The sequence below is a fragment of the Dermacentor variabilis genome, chromosome 3 (genome assembly GCF_050947875.1).
Source record: "Dermacentor variabilis isolate Ectoservices chromosome 3, ASM5094787v1, whole genome shotgun sequence".
NCBI classification, from domain to species: Eukaryota; Metazoa; Arthropoda; class Arachnida; order Ixodida; family Ixodidae; genus Dermacentor; species Dermacentor variabilis.
In genome coordinates, this window is record NC_134570.1 from 181,927,784 (window position 1) to 181,943,955 (window position 16,172).

The following is a 16,172-nucleotide window of genomic DNA, read 5'->3' on the forward strand; positions in this document are numbered from 1 at the left end:
CCTTTTGCGATGATCAAATTACACCTTCTACCAGGAACTCGTAATTATGCAGTGCGAGCACCCTTTTCAATAACTTGTTTGTTGTATCTCTGGTGCAAGTTGGGGCAGGGTGGGGGGGGGGAGGGCTTCATGGTGCTCTCGCATGACTCTAGACTTGTGAAGAAACTGCAATTTGCATTTTCACCTGTTCCAGGTAGTTTCACAGTGACCCTCGCGCCATCGAATACCTTATTTTACTCGCAATACCATATTAAGAGCTAATTTGTATAGAGTACCGGCTTCATGAGTGATTGTTACAAAGAATGCTACGCACTAAATGACCAATCCCTAATTTCTGCCCAATGTTTTTTTGTTTCAACTTGCAATATGCCACGGTGAAGAGAATCTCCAAGCGAAAGAGATTGTACCGCTTTTTTTCCAGGAGAAAACAAGCATAATCGAATCCTTGGCGGAAAGAGCGCGGCTTGCAGAGGAAAGAATAAACGCAATTGAAGGCATGCATTGCAATCCAATACAGGGGGCCATGTCCGCCTACGTTCGTGTCCAGATACCTGCGAAAGCCATAGAGGAAGCTCAGGTGAGTGATCTGGATAAATAATTTTCAAGCTGTTGTTCTTCGGGACATCCCCCAATATTTGTTTTCTGCCGCTGCCTGGCCATGCAAGCTGTACCGATCCCAGAGGCAATCTGATCAACGGTGCACACCTAGTGGACTGATCATGATACCACTGCAAGGTATATGACCTGTTTGGGGCTTTAAAAGGACGCTGAAGAGAACAATGGTTTCGTCTGTGTCTGTAATTTACTCTTCGAAAATAACACAAACACCACTCTTACCACGCGAAGGCGCTTGGTGAGCCAAAAAAAAAAAACTAAATACACAAGAGTGAAGGCGATGCCTTAAAGTTCCCGCACCAGCTCATCAATTTTGGCAGTGTCTATTAAGGCGCAGTTAATTGTTAAGCGGTAATAACGGACTCCGAAACTAACAAAAAAATTGCAACTTCGAGTTTTATTTTTCTTCTAATGATCTACTCACTATCATGAAATCAACGACAACATAGTTTTCAAACAATCCTTTATCAGCTCTGTATTGTTTAGCTTTTGTGTCCCTTTGAGCTAGATTATAACTGGTGCTGACCCTGGTGGCAGTGCAACACAGTAGCACCTATATGCCTCAGCAATAACGGAAAGAGCTGGAAGAGTTAGATGTCTTTCAAAATTAATAAATATATGCTGTTTTAAATGTGAAAGCCACGCTCCCAGTATGAGGCGCACCGTAGTGGGCGACTCCGAATTAATTTTCACCAGCTTGGCTTCTTTAAGGTAGACATAAATCTATGTAGGCGGCCATTTTCGCATTTTTGTCTCTTCCATATGCGGCCACTGCGGCGTCTATCGACTATGCGACGTCAAGTTTAAAAGCTGAACGCCATCGCCAGCGGGCTTCCGCGGAGGGTTTTCTCCAGCAGCATATCTCGGCAGTCTTTGGGGGAAGCTAATGCTTCAATTTGTCGATTATCCTCAGATAATTTCTGCCCAATTTATTTTTCTCTGCGCTGCTCTTTTTCCTGGCGCTCTTTAGCCATCCCGGGCCATTGCGACTTAACACCCCATTAATCACCAGCGTTGCTGGACTAATGTATCTTATTGCAAACCGGAGCGATAATGGATACTTTAAGTCTTAAACTTTAAATGTAACAGAGACGTTTGTGCGCTAATGTGGTGCCGGGTTATCGTCGCCTGATGAGCATTTGCTTACCTTCATTTTATTACACGCAGGAAAGGCTGCTTCCACAGTAAATTCAGTCCATCTGTACGACTTTCTCACATGGTGAGAAAATTGAGTATCGGGCAGTGACACCATATTCCTTGTATTTACTTCCGCAGGTGTTGTTCAGTGTGACAGCTAGTCTTTTCACAGCCTCTGAACGCTGTGGCATGCGTGAGGTCATTTTCGCCCTAACTACTGTCTCCTCCCGCATAGAGAATTTAAGTCGGCCGAACGCATGATTATCATAACACAGTCCATTAATTTAGCCTTTGCTGAAAAAAGTTTCGAACGTTTGGGAATGAGGCCTCAAAGCCAGACATGCATGTGTACGAAGAGGACATACAAGATATTCGTGAACGTATGCGAACTGAAGCAGCTCGTGCATCGAAGATGTATAAAGGAGTCTAAACGCCCTTCGGGGATCTTACAGGTCTGGTATGCCACTGGCCGAAATTATTTCCAGGGCTTTGCAAACTGTTCTCGGTATCAGGGCACCCGAGTTATTTAATACACTTCAAACATATCCGAGCTTAATATTGTTACGAGCCACCTCCTTGGGCTAACGAAGAAGACGATCCCCGGGACGTTGCGCGGGTTCAGCCGTCTCGGTCACCTCTGTAAGTGCAATATTTATGCACCATGGTTCGCTTCTAATCTATTTGAGGCGCCGTCACACGTTTGAGGAGGTGCGGGGTTACCTCGTCAGGCGACGGAGCTGCAGGGCGGTCAGCGCCGCGGCGCGACCACCAAGCACGCCAACCAGAATATGCTGCTGCGCCGCGGACCACAAGTGTGTTAGCCCACCCTCGAAACCCTGGGCCGTGCCACGGGACCGATAACATTGACACTGAGGAATGACTGTCGCAATTAGAACGGGTGAGCGGTCACGTTCACTTGGGCCTGACAGTCATGCTGGCCAATGTAGTGTTTTATCTTAGTTAACGGCAAAGCTGGGGCATGACAAACATGAGGCTGAACTTGTGAGCCGGAATACATTGAAGCAAAAGCTCCGTTACCTGTTCGGTAAGACCTCAAGTCGAAAAATCGCTGTGAAGAAACAGCTGTTAACTCGAGCCAGAACGTCCACGGAGCCATACCTCTCGTAATACAGAATGTGCTGGCACTGTGTGGCAGAGTTGACAGCGACATGCCAATGTCTTACAAAGTTGGCCACCTCGTGAAGGGGATAGCGAATGACGCATTCCTGCTCATTTGCAGAAATTGTGCTACTGTCGATTCCATGATCGAGTGCAAGCCCTTCGAGTAGGCCTAGAGCCGACGTTTTGAACGACCATTCAGCCAACTTCCTAAAACCACCGCAACGCCTTCGTGTGAAGAGCGGCCGCAGCATCAACTTTCACCCCCTTCGGGCGAAGTGACGAGGATTATCCGCCGTGCAAAGGAAGCGATGGCTCCAGCTAACCTCTTTACCAGCTCTGACGCCGGTGACTCAAACACACCAGTAGTTTCACTCGTCCAAGCCACCGTGAGAAACAAACCAGCGAATCTCGGGGTTCACGCTGCTTGCGCCGTAGTCAGTCCTGCTTCCAATTCTGAGACCCCGACACCGTTTCCTCGTTATCAATGTTTCGCTCCACGATCTCGGAACCCTGATGATTGGAGAGCTGAATACGATCGACCTATCCGTCCTAACTGCCGCCGTGTCGGCCACGTTGATTGCAACTGTAACAAGCGCGGGTCGTTCCCGCAACGTACTCCATCCTTTGCCCATGTTCGCCCCCTTTATCGCAGCCCTTTTGAGCCACTATCTGCAGCACACCGATACAATCATGACGCTGCCACGACATTTTCGAGCCGCTCGCCGTCGCCTAGAGGTCCCGAATCGAGTTTGCAGCCTTTCCGGCGTCCATTGTCCCTCTCCTCGCCACCTCGCCACGCGATGTCGTGGAGCAATCGTGTTTATATTCACTGTATTTTATACTCACTGACAGTTTTTCCAGCATTGTCCACTGCCTTCACTAACACCCGCATCCGGCTGTGCATTGTGATGTGCAGAGGTGCTATTCCAGACATTGTCAAATTTCATCATATTGTCGAAATGCCCATCTTCTCGCTTCTCACTGGCTCAGCGAGCGGCTACGGCCTCTCTGATTGGCTCCAAATGCTGCCATTGCGTAATTTGAGACTGTGGTGGAACTTTACGGCTTCCAGGGTAGAGGGTGGTATTCCGTATGGTGGACTGTCCATTTCGGCGGTCACAACTGGCTCGAGCTGAACTAGCGAGAAGGAATCGATGTTTGGGGGGTCCGTTGCTTTATCGCTGGTATCCGAGCTCGGCCAATCAGCGTTTCAGCAGCGGCCGAAATGTACATGTCCATTAGGTGAACATTTACAGAAAATCCCATAGAATATCACCCCCGGTATGGCCACTTTGAGGCTGCTGCGCAGGCTATGCTACTTCCTGTTGCTACTGGTAGCTCCTTACCGCTGCAAGTGTCTAACTGCAAGTACTCAATGACGCCCTGGTCGTACGCAGGTTGTTGTCTGACATTAGATGCAGACTACGGTGCCACACCTGGCCACCTCACGAAAGCCAACACTCCTATACAACTTTTCTGTAAGACATTTGCACGCAGTCCGTACAAATTTCCGCTTTTGTTCCAATTGTACAATGCTGTTTATTATGAATAAGATGAAGCACAATAACATTGGGCAGCATATGTTACTGTTCTATAGACAGCATGTTACAATTCTGTAACATGCGAATGCGAAAGGCTGCTGCGCCCTTGGTAATGCGCCCTCCCGCATCTTCGCGTTGCTGCTTTTGCAGTTCGGCTTCTCGGTCTTTTTCTACGCTTAGCTGTGGATTCGAACGCTCGTACAGCGAGGTCAGAGTCATGCCAACGACATTTCGCCTTTAGTTTTATCCTGTCAGCAGGGGATTGAAAGATATGCTACTCTGTGTGTTGTATGGTCGATTTCAATGAATGTGTACGCCGCTCATTTCATTTTGCTGAGCTGTTGAAGCATCAGCCTTACGGGGTTATGAGCCATTGCATATATTTGCTTGCTTCCGGGGGTATGAGCCATTGAGAAGCTCACGTGTTCTTTTTTTTTTACCACTCGACTAGATGACGCGTTCCTGTATGTGTGTATGCGTAATGCCAATGAATGTATGCACTGTACGCTTCACTTTGATGAGTCCTTGCAGCCTCTGCATTACGAAAGGAATGCGATTATATTTTTTGCTTGCATAGAGGGGTATGAGCCATTGCTGCTGCTGATAATGATAGTTTTTTGCCATTGGGCCAGATAACGTGTTTCTTTTTTCATGTCTATCGGGTGTATGAGCCACTTAAAGCTTTCGAATTAAAAAGCTTAACTTCAAACAACCGATCCATTTATTTCCCTCATGATGGATCTGTGTCCACTGACAAAGGTAAACCACAACATGAAGAAATGCACAGGCTGTGAGCCAAACCGCAGTGGTGGGCTGCTCATTTCACTTGTCCTGCTAGAAATCCAGGTACGTCCACCTAAAACTCGGTACAAAAGAACTTCCATTCTGGCCGCATTGAACTGCCGGCGATGATGGTGACAATGTATGTGAGCATCCCATTCCAAACAGGCCTGTAACAAATAGCTAAAAAAAATTATGGGGTTTTACGTGCCAAAACCACTTTCTGATTATGCGGCACGCCGTAGTGGAGGACTCTGGAAATTTCGATCACTTGGGTTTCCTTAACGGGCACCTAAATCTAAGTACACGGGTGTTTTCGCATTTCGCCCCCATCGAAATGCGGCCGCCGTGGCGGTATTCGATCCCGCGATATATATATATATATATATATAATTTCCCCTCTCCCTGTCACATTTTTTACCTTCGTTAGAACCACATCTATATTTTGTTCAGTTATGTTTGCTCGGTTCTATAAATCTGTTGGTTTCCTTCTTCATGCCAATACTCTAAACATATCTTGCTTGTCTCGGCTGCTGACAAAGTAATGCTTGTCTCCTTTTGAATACCAGCGCTTCTGTAAGGTGGACGTTTTGAAAGGGTTTTGCAGTGTTAATACCTTAGCATTTCAGTACAATGCGCTAACTTGTCGGCGTACTTTTGGAGCCGCATGCCTCATCTTGTAGCGAATATTTGCTCGGGCGTTTTTTTTTTTTTGGTCCTAAGGCACCCGGCTCGGCACTCTGATAGCAAGGCAATACCCGCAGTGTTGTCGTACGGATTTTCCTTCCCGATTTCCTTCTTGACATATGTGTAATTCTCCATGGCTTATTTTTGTTGCAATTCTTGGCATACAAAATGTGGTCTCTGTTTTCCTCAGTTTATTTTTGATCACTATTACACGTCTATTTACACTTTCAATTATCATGTGCACCGTAACGATAACTTTCTTTTCTCGGAGCCGCTTGTCCATGAGCACGCCACCACCGTGGTCAGCAGGCACTCCCTGCAAACGCTGAGTAATCGCGGAAGGGGTCCGGTTGTCTAGCTGTCATAATTTTATAAACTAGAGCACTACAACTCTTCAGAAGCTCAATGTCACCAGCGTTGATGCCACAAGACGCATCACCGGCGCTTACGTAGTATAGCTAGGAGGCAGAACAAACGTGCGGCTATAAACAGTTGGGCTACTACATGAATGCATACGGTATTTCGTATTTGATGTGGCATTACTCTCGCTCAATATGGGAGTATAAGTGCAACAAAAGTAAACGCATGTACAACTTTGGTTCAGCGATTGATATGGTGATCTCGTGTCACATAGAACTACAGAAATTAGAAGACATCAACATCTACTGCGAGAACCCAGCCAATGCTACCAGAAATAGATTCCACTCGCCTATTTGCTCGTGACGCATCTAGCGCCACTGCTTTCGCAGTGCCGATGCCTCTGAAGTTAATGTGACACAGTAAAGCTGTCTAAATTTGTAGCTGCCCAAGCGGAGAAGAAATAAAAAGTACTTCCTTTTTCAGGAATCTATAAGATAGATTAGAACATGCGACTGTTAAAAGCATGCTCAAATACTGAGGTCTCAGCTTGTTATAATAATGCAACCCATCTGGAATTTCTACCACGTTGCTGTTGCAGCAAGGAAGTACCGCCAACCATAAAAGCTTAGGGACCATGGGATCTCGAAAAACGTTCAATTTCTGAGCAGCCTTTAACCGTTGTCAGTAAAACCGAACATCACTGTGTTGCTCACATATACTAGTAGAAGCTGCAAATGCGAATACTAGGCGGCGTCATGAGACTGCGCATATATTCATTTTTTTCTCAGATATCGTGTTTCGTAATATTTTGTGGCTGACTAAAATCAGACACTGCAGCACAGAAGTATAAATGCAGCTATAGTTGTGCATGCAAGACGGACCGCACACCTAGATCGCCTGTCTGTATTCATATCCTTCATCATCGAAGTGTGGAAGACTATCTATAGGTAAGCCGCAAATAGCGAATCCTTGAATATCACCATTTGGAATGTGTACCCTTCATTAACTCTCCTCCTAGCGGGCTTCCACAAAACTAATTTGCCATGTTAAAGTCTTTTATGCCTTTACGAAATTACTTTGTATGATTCCTCTCTTCTAGATATGCTTCATACCTTAGACGTCTGGACGATGTTATTCAACAAGCCTGCTCCTACACAACGCCGCACACTTGACTCTCTCTAGCAAGCCTCAGACAATAAAATTAGAAACCACCACGACGAATCAAACACTGCCATAAATTACTGTTATAGGAGCAAAAGCGGATTTATTCGCCGATGTCAAGAACGAACAGACCGATAAGGGAGTCAAACTAGTGCATTTATGTTCTCGTTATCAGGGAACTACTGTTCCAAGCCATAGAGCTCCTAAACTTGGCATAACAGGACTGTTATGTACACTTTGGTATATTTTGCAAGTATGATTTGCAAACTGCGACTGGCAAATTCTATGCAATTTTTAGACTTACTGTTAAGAGAAAGATATGCCGGTTCTCTAAAAATATTTGCAGCAGCTTTTGAATTGTTCTTTTCGCCCTCTTCTGCTTCAAACTTAACAATTAACATGAGTTAGTACTGTTTGTACTTTGCAAAGTGTTCGAGGAAAAATTCGGCCGCATCCGTATCCGTGCAGTATGTTAAGCTGCATCCGTAAAACGAGAACCTGGTCGCGAGCACTAAGTCTATTTAGTTAAATAATAGGTATTTTATAAGGATTCCTTTTAAGCGCTCATTTCGTTTTATTTTATTTATCTATTCATTTATTTTCATTTTAATGCACTGTTGGTCCCAATTGTGCCAGGCAGAGACGCTGGTTTTTTGTATGCAGAGTTTCCCGGTACAAGATAGACACAATGAGCACAGACAAATCTGGTATGTTTATCACCAGGATTTCTTGAAGCTATCGTGCCCATTGCCGCCTTTAGTAGGGCATTTAGTGCACAAAACGTCATACTGCAACAGCATGCACTCGTTCTTCATACTGCCTTTCTTCCTGTATTAACATTTTCCCCCTATCTTCTAACACAAGCAAAATTGTCGAACAGCAGCATCTTTTCCAGCTGATTCACTCTCTGACAGTAATCCCACTTTTGTCTCGTCTATGGACACTCTCGCAAGCCAATTTGCAGCCTAATTCGCTGTTCATTTTCTGTTTTTTTTTTTTACAGCGACAAGACAAGGGTCCTGATGAATTTTACGCTGAGGAGCTACTGAAAAGGAAAGGAGTCTGCGTGATACCAGGCTCGGGGTTTGGACGGTTGCCTGGACGATTTCACATCAGGTGGGCAGGAAAAGCGCACCCGTCCTCTTAAACAGATGCTAAAGAGAAACATGACCTGTTGTACAACTATAGAATAACATTTCAAGATTTTCTGGAGTCATCCCAATGCGGCCAAGAGCACCTATACAGCCGAGTACATAGATCTGCACCTCAATACAACGTGGCATATTCTCCCGAAACGTCTTGAGAGTACTCTAATCGTTCCAAACAAAAAGATTTTGTCCATTACATAACATTCAGGACGAATCCTAAGGACTGGCCAATTCCTTTCTGTGTCCATATTTAAATGGATTCACACGACGCACAAAACTTCGTGGACAAACATGGTGCAACACGTTGCTGCCGTATCAGAACAAAGCCGAAGATGAACTGTTAGCTGCCCGATATGTTGCAGCTGAGCTACGTGACGCTCGTCTGAGGATTGAATCAGTGATCTGCGTCGTCGCGTGAATGCAACTTTACGAGACGATCCACTGCTGGTCGCCTCTATACGTCCAGTATAACCTCTCTACTGTTGTGATGTGCAAAGCCCTTACAGAAAGAATTGAGTTAGCGGCTTTAAAATCTGAAGTTAGTGTGTATTCTGTGTGTGTAGACAAGAGTCCGGTTGCATATAACTTGTTCGGCAAAATCCTAAAGCCTCATGTGTGGACTAACAAGGCTGCAAGGAATCTTGCACACTGATTTTAGCTGTTCGATACAAGATGACACAGTTCTTGTTGCTGTGGTGATGCCTACGAAAATTCACTGATGATAACAATACTCCCTAAAGGAAAATCTGAGCGCAGCTCTACACGTGCTTTCATTTCGCGATATATTGGCTGGCGCGGACAGTCTGTCTCGTGCGGCACGTTGTAAACTGTGTGAAGTGTGGCGCGACTGCATCGATAATCTGAAAATTGCGAGAGGCAGCGCATGGGTGACGCGTGGGCATGATTCGCAGCAGCCGCCGCCGACAAGCCTCGCAAACGACGCGCGCTACTCTGGCACCATCCCGCAGCCATCGTCGCCGCAGTATGTTTTTCTTCTCACCATTTTCCGATACCCTCCTCCTTGTGTGAGATGGTGTATGTGTGTTCACTTTTTTTAAGCCTGAAATGCTTTTAGCTCCCGTTGACGGCGACTTTCAAGTGGATTTGAGCCAACAGCCAGAGTCATTGCCCGGGCGCTCAAACGAAAACATCAGGGCAAGCTGCGAGAACAACACGAGATTATCCGGGCAACCAATCAAATTCAATATAATGCGGTCTCTCGCCCTCAACCCTTTGTACAGGCCCTAATAACATATGACAGTAATAACGCTTCTAACTTATAGTAACATATGCTAGTTACAGCCCTAACAAGTTACAGAAAATATTGCTTCCGAGTTCGTCCTAATGTTTGTTCACAAAATCACTCAAGCAGTCACTTCTACTATGCTAAAGTTTTATTTCTTATTTCCAATAGCGGAGGTTCACAAGACAGATACAGGGCACCATACACTTCATTGTCATCTTTTGGCAATGAAAGAGAGTACCCTTGGGTATTTTGAACGCCAACGGTCCCTGAATTACAGTGTCTAGAATGGGCAAGTATGCGTATCGCGTCTCCAGCTCTCAAGCCCTTCCGCGATGCGTCGGAAAGAGAGGTCCTGGTGGCGCTGGCGTTCGCTTACACGTCCGCGCGCTGTGAAGTCGTCTGCTCGCCGCGCAGTAAATAGACCGAGTTCGCCGACCTGCCTTTGAATTCCGGTGCTTTCTTTCTGCGCCAACTTTGTGTGGTGTCGATGTGCATGAAGACTTTTGTAAAGCGATGTTTTTTTTTTCGCCGTGAATTTCGTTGCTGCAGATTGCTCTCGGATGTCGCGCTTCTTTTGCATGATCATACAGTACGGATTCCAGGAGCGCAAACTGCATTCACTGGCCAAATGAAATTTCTGGCGTTTAGTTTAAATGGGGATGGGGTGCCGCTACCAACGGTGACGTTCTGCCAAGGTCTCGGCACACGAGAAAGAAAACTTGGCAAGTTCGCTTCGGACCGAGCGAGCTGTTGCCATACGATCTGGGGACAGCTGTATATTTGCTTGAATGGTGATATGATTGTTTTTTCTTCTACAATCGACGACAAATTTGTGCTATAAAAAGTTTTATTCGACAAATAAGTGACACGAAAACATTGAACAAATTACAAAAATTACAGGAATTACAAAATATTACAAAAAGTGCCGCTGGATTTCATATTTTTTTCAGGTAGATCAAACATATTCAACTCTAATATTAAAACGATGGCTCTCTACATTGTCTGCATTTCTACATTATCGAGGAGACAAATGAGCACACGTCATACGTGCAACATAAGCTGTTGCCATTCAAGTGATTCTCCTTAGTTTCAGGTGTTTCCTTCTTTCGCTTGCTGACAGCCTATCTTTATTAAGGGGCTTGGTGAAAAATAGAGCCTAGTCAGAAGAACGAACTTCATTATGTTGTTCATAAGTTCTTGCTGGTGTGATTGACACCCAACACGGACAACATTCTGCATGATGTGACGAAGTTTCAGCACGCCGTCTCGCTGAAGTTTTTGCCAGCTAAACCACATGGTGAATATATCTTCTAATGCTACCACAAATGCGAACAGCTGGACTGAAGGGTACAGAAAACCCCCTTGATCAGAAAATGCTGTAAATGAGGAGAGACCCTCATCTGCACCTTCAGCAGATGTTAACAGCTGACTGAAACATTCACGACACTTTGTTGCCATCACCTTCTTTCGAGCAACATATCCAGCCAAGTAATATGTTAGTCTGGCGTCGCTGGTCTTCTATCTATAGACACGGTCACCAATTTCAGACTTGACGAGGACACATGAAGCCTCATTAAGTTTTGCCTTGTCAGTTAATGTGTCCACATGGTTGGTGGCTTCATACACTCCGACTAAGGAAGTTAGAGCACCTCCTGCACAGTTCCCGGTGTCCAGTGCTTTAGCCAAGTTAGGCAGTTTACTGCTGTTAAGAACTGCGATGACGTTGGGTGATCGTTGCAGGCGTAGAATTTCCGAATTATTCCGAATAACTTTTCAATAAGGTCTTGGCTCAGACGTGAGGTTAGTAAGTACTTATATCTGATGCATTCAGTCAGATATCCAAGAAGTTGCAGTCTATCTTTGAGTGTTACTCTAAGGCCTTCTACTGTGCTTTGCGACAAAAAGCCTGCCTTTGTGGGCCCTGTGCTGGCTTCCCACCTATTTATGCATTCCAGGGCATTTTTCAGCACTGCTTCGTATTCGGAGTTCTTTCTCAGTGCTATTGAAGACACTCTTGATGTCATGACAGAAAACCATTTCTGCATGAAGGAGATAAACTGTTCTGTTGGTCCTCTGTATGCGCAAGACTTTGAAATTTTGCCTCTGTACAAAAAAGCCCACGCAGGACTTCAGTATTGAAGAGATTAAAAGCATAATTTACATTCATCTTTTCACAGTTATTTGGATATAAGTGTACATGAGCTATCCTGGGCATCGCTTTAAGTGTCGTAGCACACTTGTCCAACTGATGGGCAACCTTGACTGGCCACACGTCAACGTGACCATCTGGCGTTCTCTATACAAATTTTTTGAAGCCATGCCTCACACATTTGACCAAATGCGGAAAGCCTGAAAGAAAGAAAAGGTGCCTGCCAACTCCAGTAGGGTGTTGTACTGATGGTGTGACAGCTGCAGCCGTGCCATGTATACCGAATTGATGCCACATCGCACGGTTTCTGGATGCCTCGTCGCAGGTGACATAATCAACTTTAGGCCCTGCTCCTTCTGATAGAACAACCGCTTCCAAAATAATCTTGCACAGCAAATGGGCCTTCACTTTCCCTCTCGACATAAGAATGCCTAATTTTTGTTGCCAGGACCTGGACAAAGGCTGAAGCATTACAACCATGTCATGGTCACAAGGCATGGTCTTTTCGTGGTCAGGAGTGAACATACCTAGGTCCACAAAGCCACCAATTTTCCCAGTGCCTTGTGCCAATCCAAAGTTTTCGGCGAGTTTGATATCATCTTTTATAAGACCGCCATGGCGTTGAAACTCATCATTTTTTTTCGGTTTTGTTTGCAATTCCTGAGAGAACAGTGCAGTGAAAACCGAATCTGCTCTCATATTTCTTCATAAACTTCCTGAGACAAGTGCGGCTGGGAAGTGTAAGAATTTTTTCCCTGCGTATGTATTCATACAATCTTGGGCTCTTAATGCGTATAATGACACATTCAAGAACGCACTCAGAGCTGTAGTGCATGCCCTTTGGTGATTTACGGTTTGCAGCTTCAAAACAGTGAAGGATCGCAGCTTTCTCTTTCGGAGGAAGCTTATGGATCTTTCTCAGAAGTGCCACTTCCTCAATCTTCTTATTTTCCTCTTTCATTTGCGAAATTACTTCAACTAACGCTCTCACTTTGGCCTTCAAGCGCCGCACTGCTTGAGTTTTCACTTTGACCTTTCTAGAAACATTTGTTTCTGACTTAGTTTTCTTTCTCCGGCATCACTGATTGATCAGGATCCTCCGGAGATATTTGCAGACTACACACCGCTCAAGTGAGGTTCCTGTTCACTTCTTGTTGTAAACGCTCCCATTCCACACTGTCAAGTTAGAGCTGGAACACGCGAATGCGAACTCTTCAACAAATCCTGCTTTTGAACATACATGCATGCTATCAACGGCCTGGAGAATCGAAGGTGGGTGGCCAGGCACGTCTATGCAAGTTTCACTCCGCGCACAAACACATCATGCCTCGCCATGTCGTCTGTTACAGTGAACAACCCAAGCTTCTTGGCGCACAGAACACTCCTGTCAGGCCCAGGTACGCACGCACTGTACACGATCTTCAATGGCACACAACTGAACACGTGCTTTCCCCAGCTGTCTGACTGAAGAGCAATGTCCTTGTGATTGATAGAAGTCGAGGCTGAGGAGTAGCCGTATCAGGCTCATCCGACTCCTCACCTGGCAGCGGCTGCACCACCTTGCTCATCCGTTGTCGCTTTTCTTGAATAGGTGGGCACTGCCTCTCCTTAGGATTTCTTTTCCTGGGAACGGGTTTTGACAGGTAAGAAGGCACGTTCTGAAAGATAGTCGGAACAGCACCAGGCAGAAGGAGTGCCCTCGTTCTCTCAAAGCGCACAGTTTTGCCGTCAAAGGTATGCTCGAAGTGACGAGACAGGAACTGTATGTCAAAGTGCAGCTCGCTGTCAGCTGCGTTGCGTTCAAGAGGCTTGTCTGCTCTTGGAATATTGCGCTGCCATTGTTGAAATACATCCTCTTCTGTCGGCACACCAAACAACGATAACTTCTTCTTGCATGATTTGTACCCGCTTATGCAGCCGGGTACAAAACAACGACTTTGTCGCCGGCTCATCGTGTATCTTCAAGGCAGCATTTACACGAAAAAATGCTTCAAGCCCGCACCACACACACAGTCGATGATACAAGCATGCGTTTTATGCGGCGGTCTGAAGTTTAAGCAGGCGAGCACGCCATCTAGCGGAAGCTTTGCAAAGTGGCTTCAGCGATTCCCATACGTGCCGCTCAGGGGTAATTCCACTTCAAGTATAGGATAGGATAGGAGTAACTTTAATAAAGTGCCGGCAAACGACGATTTAACGAGTCGTGACTTCAAGTATAATAAAATCAAGAATGGGGCTGACAGATGGAATAGCACACTGCGGTGTAAAGTTTGCAATTAGGGATACTCCTTTCCGAGGCACCTTATCTCTGTTTATAAATTTTTTACTTCAAGTATTCTAGTTACAGCACCTGAAATCTGCGGCGCGTGTTTTGCGTCGCCTCGAGAGATGGCGTCACTTTGCGTGGCGCCTCCTTCAAGCGATCTTATTCTTCTAGCCTGGCAGTGCGCACTGTCTCCCTGGTGTCCTTCGTTGCATGTCGTTTCACCTACAGCCGGTTTTCTTCTAGCCGGGCGGCGTTCGTATGGACCAGTGCACAGTATGGCGTTGTGCCGTGTGGTGCGGTTGGGTGTGCCGTTGCGAACATGCACTACAACTATTTTGAGATTTTGGCTAGTATCATCTCCAACCAATTTCTTTTGCCGGTTGCCATTTCATGCTTACCTCTACTCTCAATTACGGGAGTGCCAGCAATGTGATTTACAAAGAGTTATTAGACAGTATTAGGCACCCAAGCCGTTCCCAAGCAATGGAAGACGCAAACTTTCTTGTGCGAATTCAGTGCTCTTTTCTGCTCACTTTACCTTCCATTCTACGCCGGCGGTTTGCGTCCCCCCCCCCCCGAGTTTGGGCATCCTTATCTAGAACTTTACTTTCGCCCTTTAGTGACATTGAGCCACGTGAGTACTGATTGTTTCCGGAAGAGTGGTATAACGGGTATGTGCCTGAAAGATTCGGACCGGCTACATGTGCATCCATGTGTCCTGGGGACGCATGTAAGCACATGTAAGATTCTATGCACATTTAACGACTCCGGAATTATTTCGACCAGCAGGGGTTCTTGAACGTGCACGTAAATCTAAGTACACTCGTGTGTTCGCATATAGCCGCCATCGAAATGCGCACGCCGTGGCAGGGATTTGCCAGCATTTGAACCCGCAACCTCGTGATGCTGCAGTGACACTTTACACTCAGATAAAGCAGTCGTTCTAGGAAATTCTCGTTTTTGAACTTTGCCCACGCAAATATTAACGCAACACAAGATAGCTGAAGCTACCTGCGCGAGGAATGTGCGGGTCGCGGCATGCTGATGACAGCTGTCTGGTCGACCTGCAAACGATCGCCATTAAGAGAAAGTAATTTTGTCAGGAAAACAGTTTGCATGTAGCTACAAAGTGTTTCAAGAAACGGTTTATACACTGCAAGCTTGGTGCTCTAATTAAAAACGCCACAATTTATTCATCAAGACATATACCAGACCAGCGTATCACGCGCCGGCGAAGAGCTTAGTGGAGGAGCTCGTGCCGCTCAAATCGAAGCCAGAGAGGGAGTACAAGCTGCCACGGCCGTCCTCAATGCCGCTGACGCAGAAGAGAAACCGCAAACGCATAACAAACTTAAAAGTCGGAAGAAACCATAGTAGAAGGCCGATGTGTGCAAAATACCGTACTTCATGTTGGCGCTACATCGAACACACCTTTACTGTCAACTACAGAGATGCATTCTCTGGACTTTCTCGACTTTGTAATTTCGCGCTTCATTGCTCACACGGTAATCTTCTTTTTCGCAGGATCACAATACTTCCATCCAGGGAGCAGCTGTTGGAGTTGCTTGACCGACTTGAATCCTTTCATAAAGAACTGCTGATGAAGTACCATTGAGGATGAAGAACACCGCAGCTTTTCTTCATTAGAAACAAGTAAAATAAAATGTATCGATAGTACACAGATGCAAACCCAGCTATGAATAATTCACAAAATTGTAACACATGCGCAACTTTACGCTATATCTGCGTGTGTGTGTGTGTGTGTGTGTGTGTGTGTGTGTGTGTGTGTGTGTGTGTGTGTGTGTGTGTGGGTGCGTGTGTGTGTGTGTGTGTGTGTGTGTGTGTGTGTGTGTGTGTGTGTGTGTGTGTGTGTGTGTGTGTGTATGTGTGTGTGTGTGTGTGTGTGTGTTTTTTGTGTGTTTACTGTCGTTCGGAGCTAACCCTTTCTTTATGAGCGCTC

The 16,172-nt window shown here is 45.8% G+C and overlaps 1 protein-coding gene across 1 annotated transcript in view; it reads left to right on the plus strand.

Moving 5' to 3' along the window:
* LOC142574349 (alanine aminotransferase 2-like) overlaps positions 1 to 15,884 on the plus strand; it is a 173,436-nt gene extending 157,552 nt beyond the window's left edge. The window contains exons 11-13 of the mRNA XM_075683453.1: positions 422 to 577; positions 8,407 to 8,519; positions 15,737 to 15,884. Of these exons, the coding sequence (XP_075539568.1) occupies positions 422 to 577; positions 8,407 to 8,519; positions 15,737 to 15,827 (360 nt within the window). The 3' untranslated portion in view covers positions 15,828 to 15,884. The remainder of the gene's footprint in view (positions 1 to 421; positions 578 to 8,406; positions 8,520 to 15,736) is intronic.
* Positions 15,885 to 16,172: the final 288 nt, after the last annotated feature.